The sequence below is a fragment of the Asterias amurensis genome, chromosome 3 (assembly GCF_032118995.1).
Source record: "Asterias amurensis chromosome 3, ASM3211899v1".
Classification (NCBI taxonomy): Eukaryota; Metazoa; Echinodermata; class Asteroidea; order Forcipulatida; family Asteriidae; genus Asterias; species Asterias amurensis.
The window spans coordinates 13,576,021-13,597,614 of NC_092650.1; the positions used below are offsets into that span (position 1 = coordinate 13,576,021).

General features: G+C 36.4%; 1 protein-coding gene across 3 annotated transcripts in view; it reads left to right on the top strand.

Moving 5' to 3' along the window:
* Window positions 1-21,594, top strand: part of LOC139934631 (tyrosine-protein phosphatase non-receptor type 1-like) — a 42,958-nt gene continuing 21,364 nt past the window's right edge. For 2 of the 3 annotated variants that reach the window (XM_071928929.1, XM_071928930.1), the window contains exons 1-5: window positions 2-255; window positions 10,843-10,939; window positions 14,129-14,229; window positions 19,796-19,894; window positions 21,118-21,255. In XM_071928929.1, coding sequence (XP_071785030.1) covers window positions 190-255; window positions 10,843-10,939; window positions 14,129-14,229; window positions 19,796-19,894; window positions 21,118-21,255 — 501 coding nt within the window. In that variant the 5' untranslated portion in view covers window positions 2-189. Of the gene's footprint in view, window positions 256-10,842; window positions 10,940-14,128; window positions 14,230-19,795; window positions 19,895-21,117; window positions 21,256-21,594 lie in introns of all 3 variants that reach the window. The other variant, XM_071928928.1, reaches the window with a different exon arrangement.

Below are 21,594 nucleotides of genomic sequence, written 5' to 3' on the forward strand. Positions count from 1 at the left end.
ACCATCGAAAACGCATTGCCCATGCATGGTGCGGTGTGTGTGCAGACTATCTAGCTTGCAAGAAGTGTTTAGTGCAAGTTGACTACACGGTGTATGCTGTTCTAGGTTAATATCCGAAGACTTTTAACCATCAGAAATTGGCCGTTTTGATCAAGACTATCACATTTTTGAGGTGCACTTGCCGTCATAATGCATAGCATTCAAGAGGAGTTTGATGAATGTGAGAGGAACGGTACATGGAGAGTAGAATTTCAAGTAAGTAAAATCGATCAAATTTGTAAAAAGTAGATAAATTAAGACGTGCGCTCAAACATATGACATTTCCGTGTAATTTCGACGCTCTCTTTTATATGAGCACTCTGTATTATAATTAAAAGACACACGGGAAAAGACCCCCCAAAACAGCTTCAACAAATTATGAAAATTATGAAAACAATGTTTTCATTTGAGTTAATCAAACAGAGGTAGCCTAGCTCAGCATAGTGACTAGTCATCCGTCTGTTTAAACTTAATATAATTCTAAATTAAATAAACAAATATATTTAATAATTTTAATTTTGTGTTTCCTCCAAAAAGAGTCCAAAACTCCACGAATTCCAAAGCTCTTAATTAAGATAGAAGTTATTGTTTTAATTTAACAAAGTAAACAGAAGCCAAGTCAGATATACAACTTACAAGAATTACTTAAAATACATACATGGCTCGTTCAAATATGCAGGTAACAAACAAACATCTACGTACAATACATCTATGTATGATAATATTATGATGATACCTACACATGACCTATGATTGCGGATAATACTTACATGTCAAACTCAAAGCCTTTTCAGCATCTAGACACGTTGAGAAGACAATGAAGAAATTTCAGTTTAAAAAGTGAGAGGTAAACCCCAGAGAATTGTTCCAGTGAAAACCCACATAGTCAAGTAGGGACTGAAAAACCCAATCCACTTAGTGCCCTCGGTACGGTAGGTTTCAACTGGGCTGCCCAGAAGTGGAAGGTGAGGCAAGAAACCACTACGCCAACCTGCCCGAGATGCTGCAACTCGCTACCTCTCATTCTCAACATTCAGACTTCTGTTTATCAATTCAAGCGTAAACTCAAAGATGACCTATTTTCATCTTCAAATGTCCCGCTCTTTACAATTCCTTGTAGGATTGACTGCCTTTAGCGTATTTCAACCAATGGAAAAACGTGCTTTATAAATGCATTCTATTTTATAAGCCACTGAGTGAGGTCTCACTTTCAGAAAGAAAAATCATGTTTCTCCCCATGCGCACAAGCTTGCATGGTCTGAGATGCTTGATTTGCATGCCGATATGTGCAAATTCAGCGTGCTTTAGCCAAACCTCTTAAAAACTTGTCCAAAATGCCCTGCCCCACAGTTTTGAACAAACCTTGTGAGAAATCTAAAAGACCAATCCCATGGTTCACTGCCACTCACACAAAATCCAATTAAGATCTACAAATTCACCCCCCCCCCCCCAAAAAAAAAAAAGATAAAATAAATAATAATAATAATAAATATTGTGATTTATAATGGATTTTTGGCATTTTGAAATTGTGGCAATTTTCTCAGACACAATTGTGTCTATATAGGGACGTGCGAATTGTTTGTTTCTTAACTTGGTCTGACAGTGTACTCTTCAGAAGGAATCATTTCTCTAGTTGGATTGTTTCTTGTATGACTTTTATTTTCAGAGTGATCTTTAAAGACACTGGACACTATTGGTTATTGTCAAAGACCAGTCTTCTGACTTGGTGTAATCTCAACATATGCATAAAATAACAAACCTGTGAAATTTTGAGCTCGATTGGTCGTCGGAGTAAGTTGCGAGATAACTTTGCAAGAAGAAAAAAACCTTGCCACACGTAGTTGTGTGCTTTCAGATGCTTGATTTCGGGACCTCAAATTCTAAATCTGAGGTCTCGAAATCAAATTGGTGGAAAATTACTTGTTTCTCGGAAACTACGTCACTTCAGAGGAAGCCGTTTCTCACAATGTTTTATACTATCAACCTCTCCCCATTACTTGTTACCAAGTTAGGTTTTATACTGATAATTGTTTTGAGTAATTACCAATAGTGTCCACTGCCTTTAAGGTTGAATAATTAATTAATCAAGTGTTTTTTATTATTTAATGATCAATTCTGTTTTTCTTTAAAGGGAAAGTATATCTTTGGTTTTTGGAACCATTGGGTTGTTTACATGCAGATGCTATGTAAAAGTAGATACAATAACACTAACCCAAGAAAATTTGTATTTCAAAAGGTTTCAAGCAGTTTTGAGGCATCAACAATCTGGGATGGTTACTCCACTCAGAATGAGAAAGAGTATCGTAATTTGAATACACAATCTGAAAAATACTTCTGACAGTAGAAATGTTTCTCAAATTCAAAGTTTGGGGGATAAAAACTTTCCCCATAATCACATTACTTTACAGTGAAATTATTCTCAAAGTTCTTTATATAATACTATCAAAAGCTGCTGTACATCTTACCAAGTATAGTTTTTATTGCCATTATATTAAAGGAACACGTTGCCTTGGATCGGTCGAGTTGGTCTTTGAAAAGCGTTTGTAACCGTTTTTTATCAAATGCATATGGGTAGAAAGATGTTGTAAAAGTAGAATACAATAATCCACACAAACATGCCTCGAAATTGCGTGGTTTTCCTTTTACCTCGTCGACTAACACGTCGGCCGTTTATGGGGGTCAAAATTTTGACTCCCATAAATGGCCGACCATGTTAGTTCGCACAGTAGAAGGAAAACCACGCAATTTCGAGGCAAACTTGTGTGGATCATTGTATTCTACTTTTAAAACATCTTTCCAACCATATGCATTTTATAAAAAACGGTTACAAACGCTTTTGTTTTGACCAACTCGTCCGATCCAAGGCAACGTGTTCCTTTAAATTAAGAGTGAAATACCAAACAACTGTACCTTCTCTTTATGTAATTCTGTCAATTTGTTAATGGTAAATCACATGAAATCAGAAAATATGGATTTCTATGATTTTTATTTCCAACTGTTTTAGTCTCCATAATTATTATTTTTTTTTTCTACAGCGGGCCCTTGTTTGATTGTATAAGTACCCTGCGTCCCCCCATAAAATTTGTTAATTTTTTGTTGTTGAATATTTGAATAATTTCTTTTGACTCACCCCCAGCCACCCACAAAACTGAAACAATGATTTTGATTTAATGGCTGCTTTACGAAGATGCCTAATGGAGCAGTTACGCAAGCTCTGTCAATTATTTCGTTCTGTTGTCACGATTTCCAAGAAATACATAACAGCCCATTGTTCTTTACACTCAACTGCTTTAATAGTGCAAGGGCTTCCGCATTTTGCATTTTGGTTTCCTTGTCGTTTTGTGTTGTGGTTTTCCTCAATCAGATTTCCCTCAAAGCCTCCCAGTCCAAGTTTGTGTGTGACGTACTTGATACTGATGTATAGGCCTAGGTCTCAGAAACATGATACGATCATATTAAATGTCCATTGCTAGGAATTCTTTCTATTTAGGAATACACGTGTATACATTAGAGACTCCAAATCGCAATGTGAGTTCTCCAATGAGGTAATCAAAGTGAAGTGAAGAGGTTTTTAAACTAGTTGTTTAACTTTAACTGTTAAAGACAGTGGACACTATTGGAAATTGTCAAAGACTAGTCTTCACAGTTGGTGTATCTCAACATTTGCATAAAAAAACAAACCTGTGAAAATTTGAGCTCAATCGGTCGTCGAATTTGCGAGATAATAATGAAAGAAAAAACACCATTGTTACACAAAGTTGTGTGCTTTCTGATGCTTGATTTCGAGACCTCAAATTCTAAACTTGAGGTCTCGAAATCAAATTCGTGGAAAGTTACTTCTTTCTCGAAAACTACTCCACTTCAGAGGGAGCCGTTTCTCACAATATTTATTACTACCAACCTCTCCCAATTACTCGCTACCAAGTAAGGTTTTTGCTCATAATTATTTTGAGTAATAACAAATAGTGTCCACTGCCTTTAACCCTTTAGAGACCTTGATTTGAAAACCCTTTTCGAGACCATTGATTTGTTTTTTGTATCACAAAACGCCCAGAAATTGCTAATATTGTTTATTTCAATTTATAATCAATTTTTTGAGTAAAAATGTCAACAGAAACAACACAAAACGGAAAATTTACTTTTGTGTTTAGAAATTGGGATACTACTTGTATGTTAGCCTACATGTACTGTACATTGGAAAATGTCATGTCCGGACTCTGCGTAGTTTGGGTTCAGTATGGGTTCAGTATTTGGCGACGAGCCACAATTAATGAACAACATAACCTGTAAATAATAAAAAAGTACACATAGGCCTATCACAAAATAACAATAATGACATCTGTGTAGTGCCATTAAGTTTGATCTTTTGTGATACGAGCAGGGGTACAATGTGTAGTTTGCACTGTACATATCACATGTCATTCATTTCCTGGAACTGTGGAAAATTCCCTTTGAAATTTAGGAGCTGTACATTGGTGTACCTGGGAGTTCTACAGGCCTGGAAATTCATCTTGGAGCTAGAGCAAGGGCATTTTCCTTCTGAAAAGGGCACTTATTGTGGAAAATCTTATAAAGTCTATGGGAAACGTGTAATTCCAGGCCTGGTTTCATTTGACACTCAGACAGTCCATATGTTTAGTACATTCATTACATAAATTTATCATGATGATAATAGTCCTTATGCACATGACGTCTTTTCAGTACGGCGCCCCCGCATTGAGGTCAAAAGGAGGTTGTTCATTGGCCAATCTATGTGCGTTTCGATCGTTTTGTCACCATTTGACCTCAAAGATGACGGCTGGATGACGTCAATGCATTATAAGGTCTATACTATATGTAAAAACCAAAATTAATATTCTTTATCCCCGATGCGAATTTAACATCTATTATATCGTTGCGGTACCCGCTGCCAAAACATAGGATTCGAACTGCCTCTAGCTTCTGGGCAACCACGGTAGTCTAGTTGGTAAGACACTGCTCTAGAATTGCAAGGGTCGTGGGTTCGAATCCCACCCGAGTAACATGCCTGTGATATTTTTTTCACAGTACAGTACTCGGGAAAGTACTGAGTATACAGTGCTAACACACATTGGTGTATGGGTAAAAATTAAAATTAATACGATAATACTAGTACACTGAAGGGCTATCAATAACTTTAATGAAATGTTTTAAATTTATGGGCTTCTCTCTTTTTCATTATTAACCACTCAGTGCGGCTTTTCAGAAATCTGTTTCCAGTACCACACTTGAAATTTGTTTTGCAACACCCAGACTCAGTTTAACCATGTTTTAACGTCATGCTTTAATACTACACAGAAGTTTTCATTGCATTTTGTCAGATATTTTTTAGGTTATATTTTCAATATAAAAAGTTATTTCACTTCCACTTTTCTGCAGTACTTGCTGTGTTTCTGACAAAATATTGAAACATTATGAAAATTACCTTCAATTTACTGTAAACGACTTTTAAAATATACATGTACTAGTTATTATCTGTGAAAGTCTTCTGAGTGACCTGGTGAGCATTATTGCACACCCAGGAAAGAAATGTTGACGACGTGTAAATAACAACAAATTTATGCTAGTTGTACATATTTTGTGTAGGAGTTGTGATTTGCTATGAACCCTCGAATTACTATATTTCGATTATGGTTTTTGTCTTGTTTCATAATTTTACAATTTTCGATGTGGTTGATGTAATTGGCTCTGGTAATAAATAAATAAACTACAGCACTTATAAGGCGCACTTTACTGAAGAAGAGGTACATTAAGGGACTTGGGTGTTTTTTTCATAAGACTTACAGGGTTTGAAGATAATGATAGTGGAAAGCTTCCCTTCAAATATAACTTTCTGAGGTGCCGTAGTTTTTGAGAAATGAGTTAAAAACAATGTCATGAAAATCTGTTTGTAAATGCTTAAAATAGTTTTCGTCTCATGAGACGAAAATTATTTTCTATGACATTGTTTTACTCATATCCCCAAAACTACAGCACCTCAGCACGTAATATTTTTAGGGAAGCTTTCTACTCTCATTATCTTCTAACTGTGTAAGTTTAGTGTAAATCTGTGGACATTGTGTTTTTTGTCCTACAAAAAATACAAAGTCAAGGCAACAGATTTTGATTTTTTTAAAAGTTTTGATGGAGACTACAAGTATCGTACAAAATGGAAGTGTGCACCACAGTGTGCAATGAATAGTCCAGGCTGATTATCTCATGCAGCCGAGATGCACACATCTCTGATAATAATGACTGGTGGTAGTGCTCACTGTGGTTTAGATATGTTAATAATAGCCCAGGATTCCTGGAAACAGCAGTCAGTGCCTGTGGCTCAACTGCATTGAACAGTATTAGAACCAAAGCTGTGCGCTCAACGTTATGGTCTTCACACAATGCTGGTTGTTTGTTTGCTGTGGTTCTTGTGTGCAAAAAATACATTCACTGGAGCTGTCTGTTAAATCATTGCTTAATGCTAATAATTTGTCAGAGTATCCTGATATGATATATGCTAATAATTTGTCAGAGTATCCTGATATGATATGGGGGGGGGGGGGGTTGAATATTGCATGCTGTATGTGAAGCAACTTTTTGCACAAGAAGTATGTATTGTAAAAAATCATTGAAAAAAATGAAAGGGGGGGGGGTGTTCTTTAAAAGAAATGAGCATTTGTTAGTTGATACTAAAACCCTCATATAAGGAGCATTGCCTACATGTTACGCAGAGCTGTGAATTCTCCCCAATTCTGCAGAAACCTACATGTACCTGACAAATAAATAAACCAATCGATTCATATTCTGAACAAATTTCTGATTGTTTTCGGAGTCATCCTGATTCCAAGATGCAAATGTTGGCGCCTTTCTGATACTGTATTCCAAGACGCCCGAAAACCGATGCTATGCACATAAGGCCAAATTTAAAAAATACAAGTTGATTGTCCGGATTTTTCCAAAAAGAGCAGGATGAGGGCCTTTTTATTTTTTACTTTTTTTTTTTTTTTTTCCAAGATGGCCGCTTAGTGTTTCAAATCAAACAGGCCACCAATTCTTCAGTTTGAACCCACTGCAAACTTATTTTATATCTATTGTTGCCCGAGGACCAGGTTTAACAAGGTCGGATTATTACACTAAAAAGATTTGCTGGTAGGCAGTCACTAATATTGTTTTATGAAGCAGATGGTTACACGTGTTCATGAGCATCACTTTAGATTCAGGAAGAAGCCCCTAGGCAAGTTCTTTTGAAAGGATAAATTTAAAAAGATCGAAAATAAAAAGTAGTTCAAATAAGGGATGCAACCCCCCAAAAAAGGATGCAGAGGGGGCGATAAACTGGTACTTTTTTTCTTTTAAACCCATGCCATATATCCTGCCATTGTATTTTGGTCGATTACTGCCACAGATTGGCAACTGCAGTGTATTGACCAAGGTTGAGAACTGGAGCTCCAAAGTCAATGTCAGTTTTGTGATTCACTCATTTTCCAATAGAGGGTCCTCATGAAAGTAGGGTGAAAACATTACAATTCTGTAACCTCCTGTTAAAAATGTGTCAAAAGACTTTTATTTTATATTCTTTCAAAGTGACATTTGAATCATGACATCATTGTTGTTGTTTTTAAATGATGTTATTATTACTGTTTGTTTAGCATTCACTGGATATGGACATTTGTGTTTACATTGTCTCTACTGCGCCTTGAACATCTGTAAAGATTGATTTGGCGCATTACAAATACCTACTACTATTATTATTATTATTATTATTATTATTATTATTATTATTATCATTATTATTATTGGATATCAACAATAAACAGGTCTGTACAATCCAAGGAGGACTGGAGGAGTTTTTACGCCTGCTTACCATAAGGTCAAATTCGGTTCGGTTTTGAAATAATATGATTAAAATTCAGGAGTGAACTAAAGCTATCTGACACAAAAGAAAAGATAGGGACTCGAACTATTTGTCTCTGCTGATCAGAAACACCTAAGCTTGAGTCAAGTGTGCTAGACCGCTAATGCTGTCATGAGTCCAACATAACATTTCAGGCCTGTATGCTTCGTTTTTGAAAGGGCACCAAGGCATTTTCTTCTTAGTAAAGGGCAGCCTATGAAGAAATTTTAATTTTTTACTGTGAGCATTTCGATGACACCAAGGCAATGACGAGGGGCACGTTGCCCTCCGTGAAGTATCAGGTCTACATTTGTAGCTAAACATTCTAGTATTTTGCCTCTGTGTTAACTGTGTAGATTAGGAGTAAATGCCTGTTCCATTGACAAGGAATTTTTACTATTGGGCCTGCAGTCCATATCCTACAAAGTCACTCAACTTCCTGAATAGGAATTGTTGAGTTTAATTTTAACTTAGTTAACTATTTATATGGTTTTATTATACTCCTTAAATGAGACTTAAAGACTGGGCTATATAGGTAATTTGTCAAAGACCAGTCTTCTCACTTGGTGTGTCTCAACATATGCATAAAATATCAAACCTGTGAAAATTTGAGCTCAATCGGTCGTTGGAGTTGCGAGACAATAATGGAAGAAAAAACATCCTTATCACACAAAGATGTGTGCCATCAGATGCTTGATTTTGAGACCTCAAAATCTTATTCTGAGGTCTCAAAATCAAACTCGTGGAAAATGACTTCTTTCTCGGAAACTATGTTACTCCAACTGCTTTGCTTGAGGCCTGCAGAACTGCACGATATCTCTGCCGAATCTTGCGTTGACAAATTCCTGGAAGACCACTATTGATTTTGAAGCACTCCAAGGCAAAGCTGTTTAGATTGGACCTGTTCGTGTACATTGTACAGTTTAGGTAGAAAACTGCAAATTCGACAAATTTGGAGTGTATCCAGCTTGACATTTAGGGACAGGCAATTTTTCCAAGGAAAGCTAGCACTCAATCAAAATTGTTTATAGTGTAGAGCTATTACTTCGATAAGTCATCTAAATTTAAATACATTTTTTGTGTACAATATCAAGGAATAGGTTGTGTGAAAACCAGTGTGATTCAACTTTTTGCTACCCTGCCTGTATTTAAAATTGTCTTCTGTACTCTATACTGTTTTTCTATTAGTTATGAATAATTTTCAGGGAACTGATCTGGAAGGCCAATTGTAGTTGCAGATCCCATGTATCTCGTTATGCCAACCAAAATATACAACTACGTTGTAGGGTGTTTTCTTTATGCCTTTCTTAAAATAACAGGTTTCTCTGAAAATTGACTATGGTATACATGTGTTTGTAGGTATTTGTTGATATATTTGTGAAGTCCAATACTGGGCTTGAAACACTCACAGGACCACTTGCCAGGGTCTAGACCTGTAAGCATTTAGAGGCCAACAGCCATCCAACCATGCTTCAAGTCAGGCTAGTGTTTTTAAACAGTTAATTATTTAATGTTTAGATTTTTTGTTGATAATAACAAATGCATGATGTCCAAACCTCTCCTTTAGAGGAAGTGGACACTATTGGTAATTACTTTAAATAATTACTGGCATAAGACCTTACTTGGTAACAAGTGATGGGGAGCAGTTGATGGTATAAAACATTGTGAGAATTGGCTCCCTCTGAAGTAACATAGTTTTCTGAGAAAGAAGTGATTTTCCACGAACTTGATTTCGAGACCTCAGAATCTGATTTTGAGGTCTCGAAATCAAGCATCTGAAAGCACACAACTTCTTGTGACAAGGGTATTTTTTCTTTCAGTATTACCTCGCAACTTTGACGACCAATTGAATTTAAATTTTCACAAGTTGGTTATTTTCTGCATATGTTGAGATACACCAAGTGAGAAGACTGGTCTTTGACAATTACCAACTGTGTCCAGTGTCTTTGAGTTCAGCAGTTGTTTAAATTCAAAGAAGTTATAGTATCGTAAAAATATTTGTGGTCCAGGAAAATTTAGAAGATCTGTAGTCCAAGTCCAACAGAGATTTTCTTTAAAGCATTCAAGCCATGCTAGGGTCTAATTCAAAGTCAAAAGTGATGTTGAAAGAGAGTTTGAAATTGTTTATACAGACAGCTTGAGCAAATTTACATTTTCAACTTCACAGTTTCCAATCCCATGTGTGTTTGTATGGGGTAAGACTTCAGGACAGCTTCCCATTTTTAGACATGTTCATGCTAAACGTCTACATATTCCTAGTTGGTCAAGGAAACTCACCATTGCGATAACTTTATCAATGCTGATGATGTGAATGTCGGTACACTTCAACGCAAGATGTAATGGTATTTGAAAAGAAAATAGTCTTTGTGTTTTAGTTAAAATGTAACTAGATGACCATTTTTAGACTTAATGACTAATCTGGGAGCCATAACATTTTATAGGGTTTCATGGCCGAGCGGTTTAGAACATCAAACTCAAGTTCTGGGGGTTAAGTCATTGGAGTGTGGGTTCGAATCCCAGTCATGACACTTGTGTCGTTGAGCAAGATACTTTTATTGCTTCTCTTCAACCAGGGGGTATAAATGGGTAGCTGTGAGGGTAGAGGTTGATATTGTGTTTGAAGAATGTTATTGGCCAAATGACCAGTGCACTAAAGTTTTAAAAGTACATTGATATGTTGCTGTAAAATGTGATATAAGAACTTGTTGTTATTATTATTTTTTATTATTTTGTAATGTTGTTAGGTCATGCTTGGAATGTCTGACTTATAGCCCTTACCATTTTTGTGACTGTGCCAAGAATTGACAACAAATCAACATCCAGAAAAGAGATGTCTGTTTTTCTTGACAGTCTGGAAGTAGAACACCCCCTACCAGACTTTTACGTATTGATTTATGATGTCGTTGATTCCTTTGCAGAAAATTAATATTGCAAGTCACCAGTTCGAGTACAGTACCACAGAGGCCAAGAAGGAAGCTAATAAACCATACAACAGATACAGAGATGTCAGCCCGTGTAAGTAACAACAAAGTTATTCCGTTATTAACCCCATGGTATTCAAAGTCATCATCAAGACCCGATATCAAAAATATGGTATCTTCATTGCTTATAAATTGAGGAATTCAGTTGATCAACTGCAGGCCTGACTCAAGGCCAGGTTAAACAAATAATAACAATTTCTCTTCTATGAAAAATGAAAAAGGATGCTCCCATATTTGTGTTTTCACTGTCCGCGCACCAAAGCCAACCGTACAGCCCATCACTGTCTTAGGCACCATTGCTGACCAGGCAGAACCATGAAATTGGGCCCTGTACTGACCATGCTGTCCACAGCTTTTAAAAGCAAGCACACACATCTGTGTTGCAGTCACTGCGTGGACATCCCTTTGTTCTGTACAATTCAGGAAGTCCTACTCTTCAACACTACATGCACTATTAATAATAATAATGACATCTTCTCTAGCGCCGGTATCCACATAAAGTGCTCAATAACACTCTGTCTTTAGGTCCACATAGTGTTTCAGGTCTCTACATTATGTGGACCTCTTTTGTTCTCAGGTCCACACTTTTTTTTTTTTTATATCCCGGGGGACAGTGGTTTATTCACAACATTTCACAAAAAAGTACATCAGATCGTCAAAACAAACAAACATACAGTATTAGTGAAAGCAAGACACAGCAAATTTAAAGACAATTAACCCTTAGATCCACACTTCATTTGTAGCGTCAAAACACCAGTGTTGTCCACAGCTTTAAAGCAAACACTGCGCTGACCATTGTGTTCTTAGCTGTTTGTGCATTTTGAATCCCAAAATTGGGTACAAGATAGGCTCGTTTCATTTCATGTTATATATGCAAACAAACATGAAAAAGCACGTATTGAAAAACTGCACATCAAAGATTTAAGTGCGCCGCGCATCATGCAATTGAAACAATGCAATGTGTACCAAGAATTCCCTATTATAAGGATGTTTTCAGTCCGTATCCTGAAAACTGATTGAAATTCAATTTGATGGTTTTTTTTTTTTTTTAGTATTTCACATCTGGAATTATCATTTTCATCCTGTCAAGATATTAATCAGCCTCAGAATGCTCTTAAGAGGTTTTGATATCATTCTTAAAATTGTCTTGCGTTCCCCAAATTATTCCCTGGTGTGTCATCTGAAAGCTTACAGTACCACACTCGGTAATTAGTGTGACTGGTCCTTCATTCTGTATCTTCAAATGTGTTTCTGTTTCAAAGTGTGTCTGGTTTTGAATCTGCTTACATACCTAAATTAGTAGATGTACACGTACTTGTGTGTTTATATTGCCCAAAAAAAAGGGAAACATTTGTTGGGGTCAGTCATTGTACAACATGCGGTTTTTATATTACTTCATGTTTACTTTGTAATACCATGTAGTTGCAGGGCCGGTACATGTAGTTGTCAGGTGGGAAAAGTTGTATTGGAAAATAAAAGTATTTCATTGAATAACCAGTCAGTAAAATTACATGAATGGCTGGACAAGTTCAGCCATCTTGTAGTTTTTGTACATATTTTTCAATTGAATTTTAAAGACAAAAAGTATAATGTTTGAATGTTGATTTTGAGTTTGATAAAACACATGACGCTTTCAGTTTTATTGAGTACATGAATAAAGTACAATGTAGGCCTACACTGAAAACCAATAAAGAAAAAGCAAAAAAGAAAAAGAAAAAAAAAATCATAATTAAAAACAGTTAATTTATGGTCAGGAGTCGGGAGGTTTTTCCTCTCATTATTATGATTGTGGTCTTGTAGAAACGATTCTGATTCTGGTCCATTTAACATCCAGCCCTGTGGATTTCCAGCCCCACTCCCCCCCCCCCCAAAAAAAATATATATATAAAAAATAACAAATAAAAAATGAGTGCCTTACATACACCAGGCTATAGCATTCAGGTCTAGACCTTGAAAATAAGAAACAATTTCGTTAAAACAAATTACATACTCATCACTGGAATTGTTGACTCGAGATAGTACAGTCTGCAAGTCTACATGGTACACCTTATTAACCTGGCATTGATGCCCCCCCCCTCCCCCCCCCCCCCCCCCCGAGATTCATTTGAAAGACTTCTCTCGTGCAATATTTATAAGTATTCCAAGAAATAGATTCCTTAATTCAAGGACGTCTGGGATTTAGTACAAGTGATTTACATGTAAACACCTCAAATTCTCTCTAGAATTCTCTGGCGTCCTCTGTAGCGCTATTGCGCTGTCTGTCACCTGGAATTACAGGGGTCTCTGGGAAATAAAAGGGTTAGCTCAGCGGAAGGAAAGCATTATCGTCTTCCCAAGAGTACAGCCGATTCCAAGAAGCTATGATAGCTGTAAACACCATATCTAATGAGTGCCCTCGTTATGGTCAACTCAATGCATGGCAATCACGATTGCTATGTATGCGGAGTAGAAAGTTGATGTAAATGTATATTATTAAAAGCATTTCTGAAATAGAATAGTGTTCTGTGTTGTCCTATGTGTACATCTTATGGAGCTTAATAACAGTTTTTTTTTATATACCACTATTAACCCTGTGGTTGAAACTTGCGCGAGGAGCTAAGTATTACGAGGAGCTATTTATGAATTGGAATAAAAGAGTCAAGATTCAGTCTTAAATGCCTGTTTAAAACCTTGCAGCGTCACAGCTGTGCGATAAAGGCTGTGGTGCGATAAAGGCTGTGCCATTATTGCACGGCCTGCAGGGTTTGAAGATTATGATAGTGGAAAGCTTCCCTTCAAATTTAAGTTTACTAACTAAGGTTGTGTAGTTTTTGAGAAATTAGTAAAACAAGTCACAAAACAATTTTGGTCTCATGTTTTAGCATGTAAAATCCCCTTAACCAGTTATGATATTATACCAAAACCTAGCATACATGTTGTAACTGGTAAATACGTTATTACATGCTAAAACTGAGACAAAAATTATTACTTTTACTCATTTCTCAAAAATTACAGCACCTCAGTAAGTAAAATTTCAAGGGAAGCTTTCTACTATCATACTTTTCAAACTGTGTAAGTTTAATGTAAATCTGTGGACATTGTGTTTTTTGTTAGGAAAAAGTACCGATACCTTTTAAGAGGTGGACATTAATTACTCTTTCAAAAACCAATGTTATCCTTGTACTCATGTGTGGGAGTCAAAATAATTTTACAACTGTGTTTTCCTTTTTTTTTAAATTCACAGACAACCACAGTCGAATAATTCTTAACAAAGGAACATCTGACTACATCAACGCTAGTTTGGTCAAAGATGAAAAAGCACATCGCAGATACATACTTGCTCAGGTAAATATTAAACTTAAAAAGCCATTTTAGGTGTCATCAGGTAACATAATGTAAAAATATGTCCACTTTTGGCTTACTGTGAACCACAGAACTGTCCGAATATCGGGGGGTTATTGTTGTGCATGATTAATCTACCGTTGTGCGACTTTCTTTCTAGCCATGCTTGAGTCAATAATTTTTATGTTATTACGAAAGTATCAATTTGCATTTGTAACTGGATAAAACAAAGGGACAAAGTCCTGGAGGTTTGTCTATTTATTCAAATTGCATTGATGACTCATTGGATGAGTTTTAAGAAAATACGTTGGCTTTGAGTCTTTTTAGCTTTTTATGAATTGTATTGCATTTGTTTGCACTGTTCTTTTATAAAAACAAAAGCTGAGAGACTCAAAGCGAACAGTTTTTCTCAGAAATCATAGTTGTAGTTTTTGCAATTTCAAAGGAACAAATTTAATGAAATCAGAGTAGCCAAAACTCATGTTTTAATTGGTTAATTAAAAAAATAATGCATGACTGACAATGACATCAAAACGATTTAGATTTACTTATAATTATCTGCTTTTATTATTGCTTTTATCATTGTTCTCCTTTTGTTTTGTGAGGATGTTCCTGCTTTGTCCCCTTTCTCTATGCTGTCAAAACACCTGGATTCCTTTTGTTAAAAGCCCTTGGCTTCAACAGGTATAGCCCCCAGTATTTCAGCCGCGTAAAGCTACCCGTTGTCACACAAAGTTGCATACTTCCAGCTGCTTGATTTCGGGACCTCAAATTCTAAATCTGAGGTCTCGAAATCACATTTGTGGAAAATCACTTCTTTCTCGAAAACTACGTTACTTCAGAGGGAGCCGTTTCTCACAATGTTTTACACTATCAACATCTCCCCGTTACTTGTTACCAATTAAAGTTTTATGCTAATAATTATTTTGAGTAATTACCAAGAGTGTCTACTCTGCCGTTAAAAATCCATTATTCATCTTTTGTATAATCCAAATGGTTTCACTTTAGCAACAAGTTACACAGTCATGTTTTCTGAGTTAGCTTTTATCTGAGAATAGTTTAGTTAGATGCTTTCACAGAAACCAGATTCAATAGATTTCTATGCCTTAATATAGAATACAGTCAGAAGCAAAACTGACTATCTACGGTTCTCTTTTTAAAAAAGTCAAGGTTTTTCTCATTTTTTTTTATTAATCCTTTGTCACATGGAACTGAAGAACCCCCCAAAAATATATTCTTTGAGCCATTGGCGCTTTCGGAACAGAATTTTTTTTTAAAGTTCACAGATTTACAAATAACTTACAGGGTTTACAGAAGGTAATGGTGAAAGACTTCTCTTGAAATACTATTTCATGAAATGCTTTACTTTTTGAGAAAACATTAAAACAATATCAATTCTCAATATTGAGAATTACAGATTTATTTAAAACACGGCGAAACAGGCGGAAACAAGGGTGGGTTTTCCCTGTTATTTTCTTCCGACTCCGATGACCAATTGAGCCTAAATTTTCACAGGTTTGTTATTTTATATATAAGTTGTGATACATGAAGTTTGTATCCAATGGCTTTAATAGATAAATTCTATACTTGTAACTTTTATGAAGCCAAAAACCTTTTTTTATATAAAACAAGATTTTGGAGCAAATCTTGTTCCAAAGCTGTCTTCTTGTAACTCAAGAAAACGAAACTCTAACGCATGATTCTGTTTCCCTTGAAACGAAACATGAGCACAACGCACAAAGAGGCGTAGAGAAAGCTCCTTTTCAGACAGTTCTAGTAATCAAGTGAATAGGTATTGTCCTTCTTGAATCCACACTCTGTGCTTGAATCTATGAATAAAAAAGTAAAAAAAAATAACAAAAACTGTTTCCGAGAGGATTGAATGTGATACAGCGTATATAGTATCCATGCATTGACCATTAGCTCCGTGGATGCGTTCAGTTCCGCTATCATTTAGGCCAAATAAAAAAAAATACCAGTTGATCGTCCCCGCCCGCATCCTTTTTTGGGGCCGCATCCTTTTTTTTAATACTATTTACTATTTTTCGATTTTTGTATAAAAAAAGTTTGTTTTTAAAGTTTTTTTATATTATTTATCCATCTTTTCAAAAGGACTGGCCTAGGAGCTTTTCCTGAATCTAACTTGATGCTCTCGAACACTTGTAACCGTCTGTTTCATAAAACAATATTAGTGAATGCCTATACCAGCAAATCTTTTTAGTGTTATCCGACCCTGTTACTGTTAGTGTTAACACAGGTCCTCATGCAACTAATAGGTATAAATAAGTTTGTGGTTGATTCAAACTGAAGAATTGGTGGCCTGTTTGATTTGAAATACTTAGCGGCCATCTTGAAAAAAATAGTAAATAGTAAGGCCCTCATCCTCCTCTTTTTTGAAAAATCCGGACGATTAACTGGTACTTTTTGTTATTTGGCCTTACTCACCTACTCGTGGCTTTAAGATTTGGTCATCTGATGGAAAATGAAAGTCTGCATTGGTGCACTCATCTACTGTAAAATATTAACTACATGTAGCTGTGACATCCTTGAGAAAGGAACTGTTTTATTTATGCGTAATTTTTCTACCTTCAAAATGACCCTGTTGCTAGTTAGTGTCATCTCTGCCTTCTACGAAGACAGGTGAATTTATAAATTCAAGATTAACCACATCGCTGTTGAGAGGCATCTTCCCTTTGAGGGTTGTTGTTGTGCTTGAGCTAGTAGTTCTTGGAAAAAGCCCTGAGTGTATTTAATATGATTAGCTTGGTGTTACTTGAATGTCAGGGAACAAGCTACGCATGAAGGGAGTGCTTGTGTGGAGGGCAGGGGTCAGGTGGGAAGCCTTGTTTAGCTCCACAGTGGAAAGTTAAAGGCAGTGAAAACTATTGGTAATTACTCAAAATAAATATTAGCCTAAGACCTTACTTGGTAACGAGTAATGGGGAGAGGTTGATAGTATAAAACATTGTGAGAAACGACTCCCTCTGAAGTAACGTAGTTTTCGAGAAAGAAGTGATTTTCCACGAATTTGATTTTGAGAGCTCAGAATTAGAATTTTAGGTCTCGAAATCAAGCATCTGAAAGCATACAATGTCATGTGATAAGGGTGTTTTTTCTTTCATAGTTACTTTCACAAGTTTGTTATTTAATGCACGATATGTTGAGATAAACTAAATGAGAAGACTGGTCTTTGTCAATTACCAATAGTGTCCAGTGTCTTTAAAGGACAATATTCTGTTAATTCCTAAGTGTAAGGTTGAGGGCACTTCTATGAAAGTTACAATCTCTTGAGCCATTGTGTTTTTTTCAGCTTCTCGTTAGATGCCTACGGCAGCTTTCGATAGTATAAATAAAAGTATTTTGAGGAACATTTCGCTTCCAAGTAAGGTGGTTTATGTAAGAAGATATCAGTTTTGATCCCAATTGTTTTTAATCGAGCAGTGTATGTGAGAAACGTTTCTCATATTATGTATTCCTACATGTATAGTGAGTAATACACTACATGTACTATAGTGCTGGGCGAATAGTGAAATTTTGTTATTCGGATACCACTGGCCACCTATCCGAAATTAACCGGATATTTGAATAGTTTTTTTCGCCGCTAGAGGGCGCTATAAAAAAAAAAATATTGAATTAATTTTTTTTTTTGCTAGAGGGCGCTGTTCGTTTGTGAATGAGATCTCCTGGGCGGATTGATATTAGTTTTAGACAGTGTCACTCGGTTCATTCATAAAAATGATCGAATCTAATTTAAAGATGGCGATTTGCTTTTTCTTTTGATCGTGGATGACTGTACGTGAAGGAAAACTTTTGTAATCTTTGAACAAATTACGTCAGAAATGTCATTGTTTTAACTCCTCACGGAGGTGAGCATAGTTGAATACTTAATTTATGCTGTTTTATGCTGTCTTAATAGAAGTTTCATTAGGATTCAGACAAAACATTCATGTCTGTTGTCGCCCGATGTTTGCGGATATTCGGATATTAAAGAATATTCGGTTATTTGGTTGTAATTACAGAACTATCTGGTTTATAAATAGCTATTCGCGCCCTATGCGGATATCCGGTTAAGAAAAAAAAGGCATTCGCGGTTACGGATAGGAAAACCTATTCGCCATTAACCGGATATTCGAATAATTCGCCCAGGCCTACTGTTGGGTATAGTTTGCCTTTGAGCGCCAATGACAATGACAAATAGAAATGTTGTTTTTCAGTCAGGATTTCAGATTTTTTAGATACCTCTATTGTAAATAACCCTTTGCATTCAAAGTTTGTTTAAAAAGACAGGAACTGACCAGTAAGAACTTCATGTCTTATACAAAAAATCTTAAAGCAATTTTTTTTTGGGGGGAGTAATATTGTTGTCACCATGAAACCCTGAAGGTAATGTTCTGTTAAAATGGACCAGTGACATTTGTCCTTCTATCAATAAGAGACTAGAGTGTCTTACTGGAACAGACCCAAACCTTTGCTATTTATTCATGTGTAAGCCTTTGCCCACAGTCAGCCATGGTTTGCTGAAATCCTTGAGTTTCCTCCCGAATGCAGAATTTACATGTTGTTTTAAAAAAAATGGTGGCAGCCTAATGATCTCTCGTTATCTTTATAACATTAAAGGCAGTGGACACTCATTGGTAATTACTCAAAATAGTTATTAGCATAAAACCTTACTTGGTGACAAGTAGGATGGGGAGAGGTTGATGGTATAAAACATTGTGAAAAAAGGCTAACTTCGACCACCAATTGAGCTCAAATTTTCACAGGTTTGCATATATGTTCAGATACATTAAGTGAGAAGACTGATCTTCGACAATTACCAATAGTATTCAGTGTCTTTAAAGGAAATTGTTTCTCTTTCAATAAATGATAGAGTGTCTTACTGGAATAAGGGATTATACAACCCCCTTATCAAAGGAGAGATTTGGAGCATGAGTTCCAGTACCAGTTGTCTCTCTTTGTTTGGGGAAATTAATACATGCAGTAGGTGAATGGCCTGTGCATACTACATTACACCTTATTGTACTGGGGGGTTTGTACACATGCAGCCGTTGATTCGACCACAACCAAAACAGGAAGCTTCGACCATATTGTTACACAGAAATATTCTATTAAAAAAAAATCTAATTTGACTGTGGTTAAGGGTAAGAGTAAGAGTAAAAGGTGACAGAGCTCATTGTTTTTGCCAAAACCACCCATGATGCCGCTTTACATTTGGTTTGACTTAAAGAGTCTGTAACATCTCCAAAATGTAACACTCTGGAAGTTTAAGGGGTTTCTTCAATAAGAGACGCCAATTATTTTCCAGTAGTTTTTCGTTTTGTACAAGTATGATTAAACCTCTGGTACAGTGGTCAACAGTAGAGTTAGTTTGGCCTATTGTCACTAATTCAGGACTTCTATGTCACTTGATCTACTCGAAAGTTGAGCCAAAGGAATTTGTTAATGGGAAGCAGCTGTTATTAACACTACACTCAGTAATAATCTGGTGTTGTGGATAGATTTGATTTAATTTGGTTTAGTTTGGTTCTGATGAAGTCATTTGGTTTGATTTGATTTCTCCCATGTTCAGGGTCCGCTACCAAAGACGATCAGTCATTTTTGGCAAATGGTCTGGGAACAGGATAGTAAAGTAGTCATCATGCTCAACAATATTATTGAAAAAGGAACGGTAAGTCACAGAAAATGCTGTATTTTATTCATGGTGCGTGGTGACAGATTAGTTGATTCAAAGTGCAGTGTTTTCCTTTAATCCACTAGCCAAATGACAGTTTTAAAACACATGAGGACCCGGTAAAAGTCATTCCAAGTGATTTAGTTGGCTAGTTTAGTTTTGAAAATCATCCCTATTTCATTTGAAGTGAGAACCAGTGAAAAAGCTGACAGACTAGTGAAATGACAAACTAACTGGCTAGTCAGTCAAAAGTTATGGGCCAACCCTGGTGTCTTCAAGACATGCCGACTTTAAATCTGAAACCTCACCTTGTTTGTTTTTTTTAATTTTTGTTTTTATTAAACACTAACATGTAAAAACGTTGTAAATTTTTGACCCTTTCCTTTAAAAAGTTTATAAAAATTCATGCAGTCTATTTCTACAAGTGATGTTTATATATAGAGCTTGACCTTGGTGCTTGCTCCTGTCCCCTCGCCAAATATGAGTTTAAAAAAACAAAGACAGGAGGTTCAAAAACCTTCTTTAACTCTTTGTAGTCTGACCGTCAACACCTTGTTATTAATCAAAATAAACGAGTGACCGATTGTGGACTACCAAATCAGGAAACCACAAGTTCAAAATGAGGGCTTGACCAAGCTTCCAACAGATTGAAAACCAGTTTTTCTTTACAACATGTGCTTGGCATTGATTTTGTGCATCGATAATATAGATATCTGTGTTGTGGTTTGGTTGCCACATTTTGGTTTCACCTTGCAAATAACTTTGCAGCTTACTACAGCAGGTAGGTGGTAACTACCCATTTAGCAGCAAGACTTATTTTCCCGTGCAGCTGCAAGGCATACCTAGTCCAGCAGAAATGCAGAGAGTAAAGCCCGGTTCATACTTCCTGCGAATGCGAATGCGATGCGAATGTTGATGCACAAATTCGCAACGAAAAATTTGCAGCAGTTCAACTTTGTTCAACTCACTTGCGAATATCGCTGCGAAAGCAGGGTTGTGACGTCAAATTCACGTCAAATTCGCTTCGCATGAAGTATGAACTGGGCTTAAGGCGCGCTTGGTAATTAGCAGAATTAACACCTGGCGGGTGGTGATGAATGGACCAATGAGAACTCGACTCTCGGTCATGAATATCTCTGAGGTATAGTTAATATTGATACCCCGCCATGCAGTGCCACGACTCCTATAATTAACTTGTTGCTATTCCTTCTTTCTCTTAGACAAAATGTGCCGAGTACTTCCCCATTAATCAGAAAGTGACGATACGTTGTGAAGAGTCATCCCTACTAGTTAGCCTGCTGAGAGAAGATGAACATTCTTTTTATACCGTCCGAACCCTGGAGCTCAAAAACAGAAAAGTAAGACGAGATTTTTAAAGGCAGTGGACACTACTGGTAATTGTCAAAGACTAGCCTTCATAGTTGGTGTATCTCAACATGTGCATAAAATAACAACCCTGTGAAAATTTGAGGTCAATCGGTCATCGAACTTGCAGGATAATAATGAAAGAAAAAACACCCTAGTCACATGACGTTGTTTGCGTTTAGATGGTTGATTTCGAGACCTCTAGTTCTAAATCTGAGGTCTCGAAATCAAATTCATGGAAAATTACTTCTTTCTCAAAAACTACGGCACTTCAGAGGGAGTCGTTTCTCAAAATGTTTGATACAGTCACCCTGTCCCCAATACTTGTCACC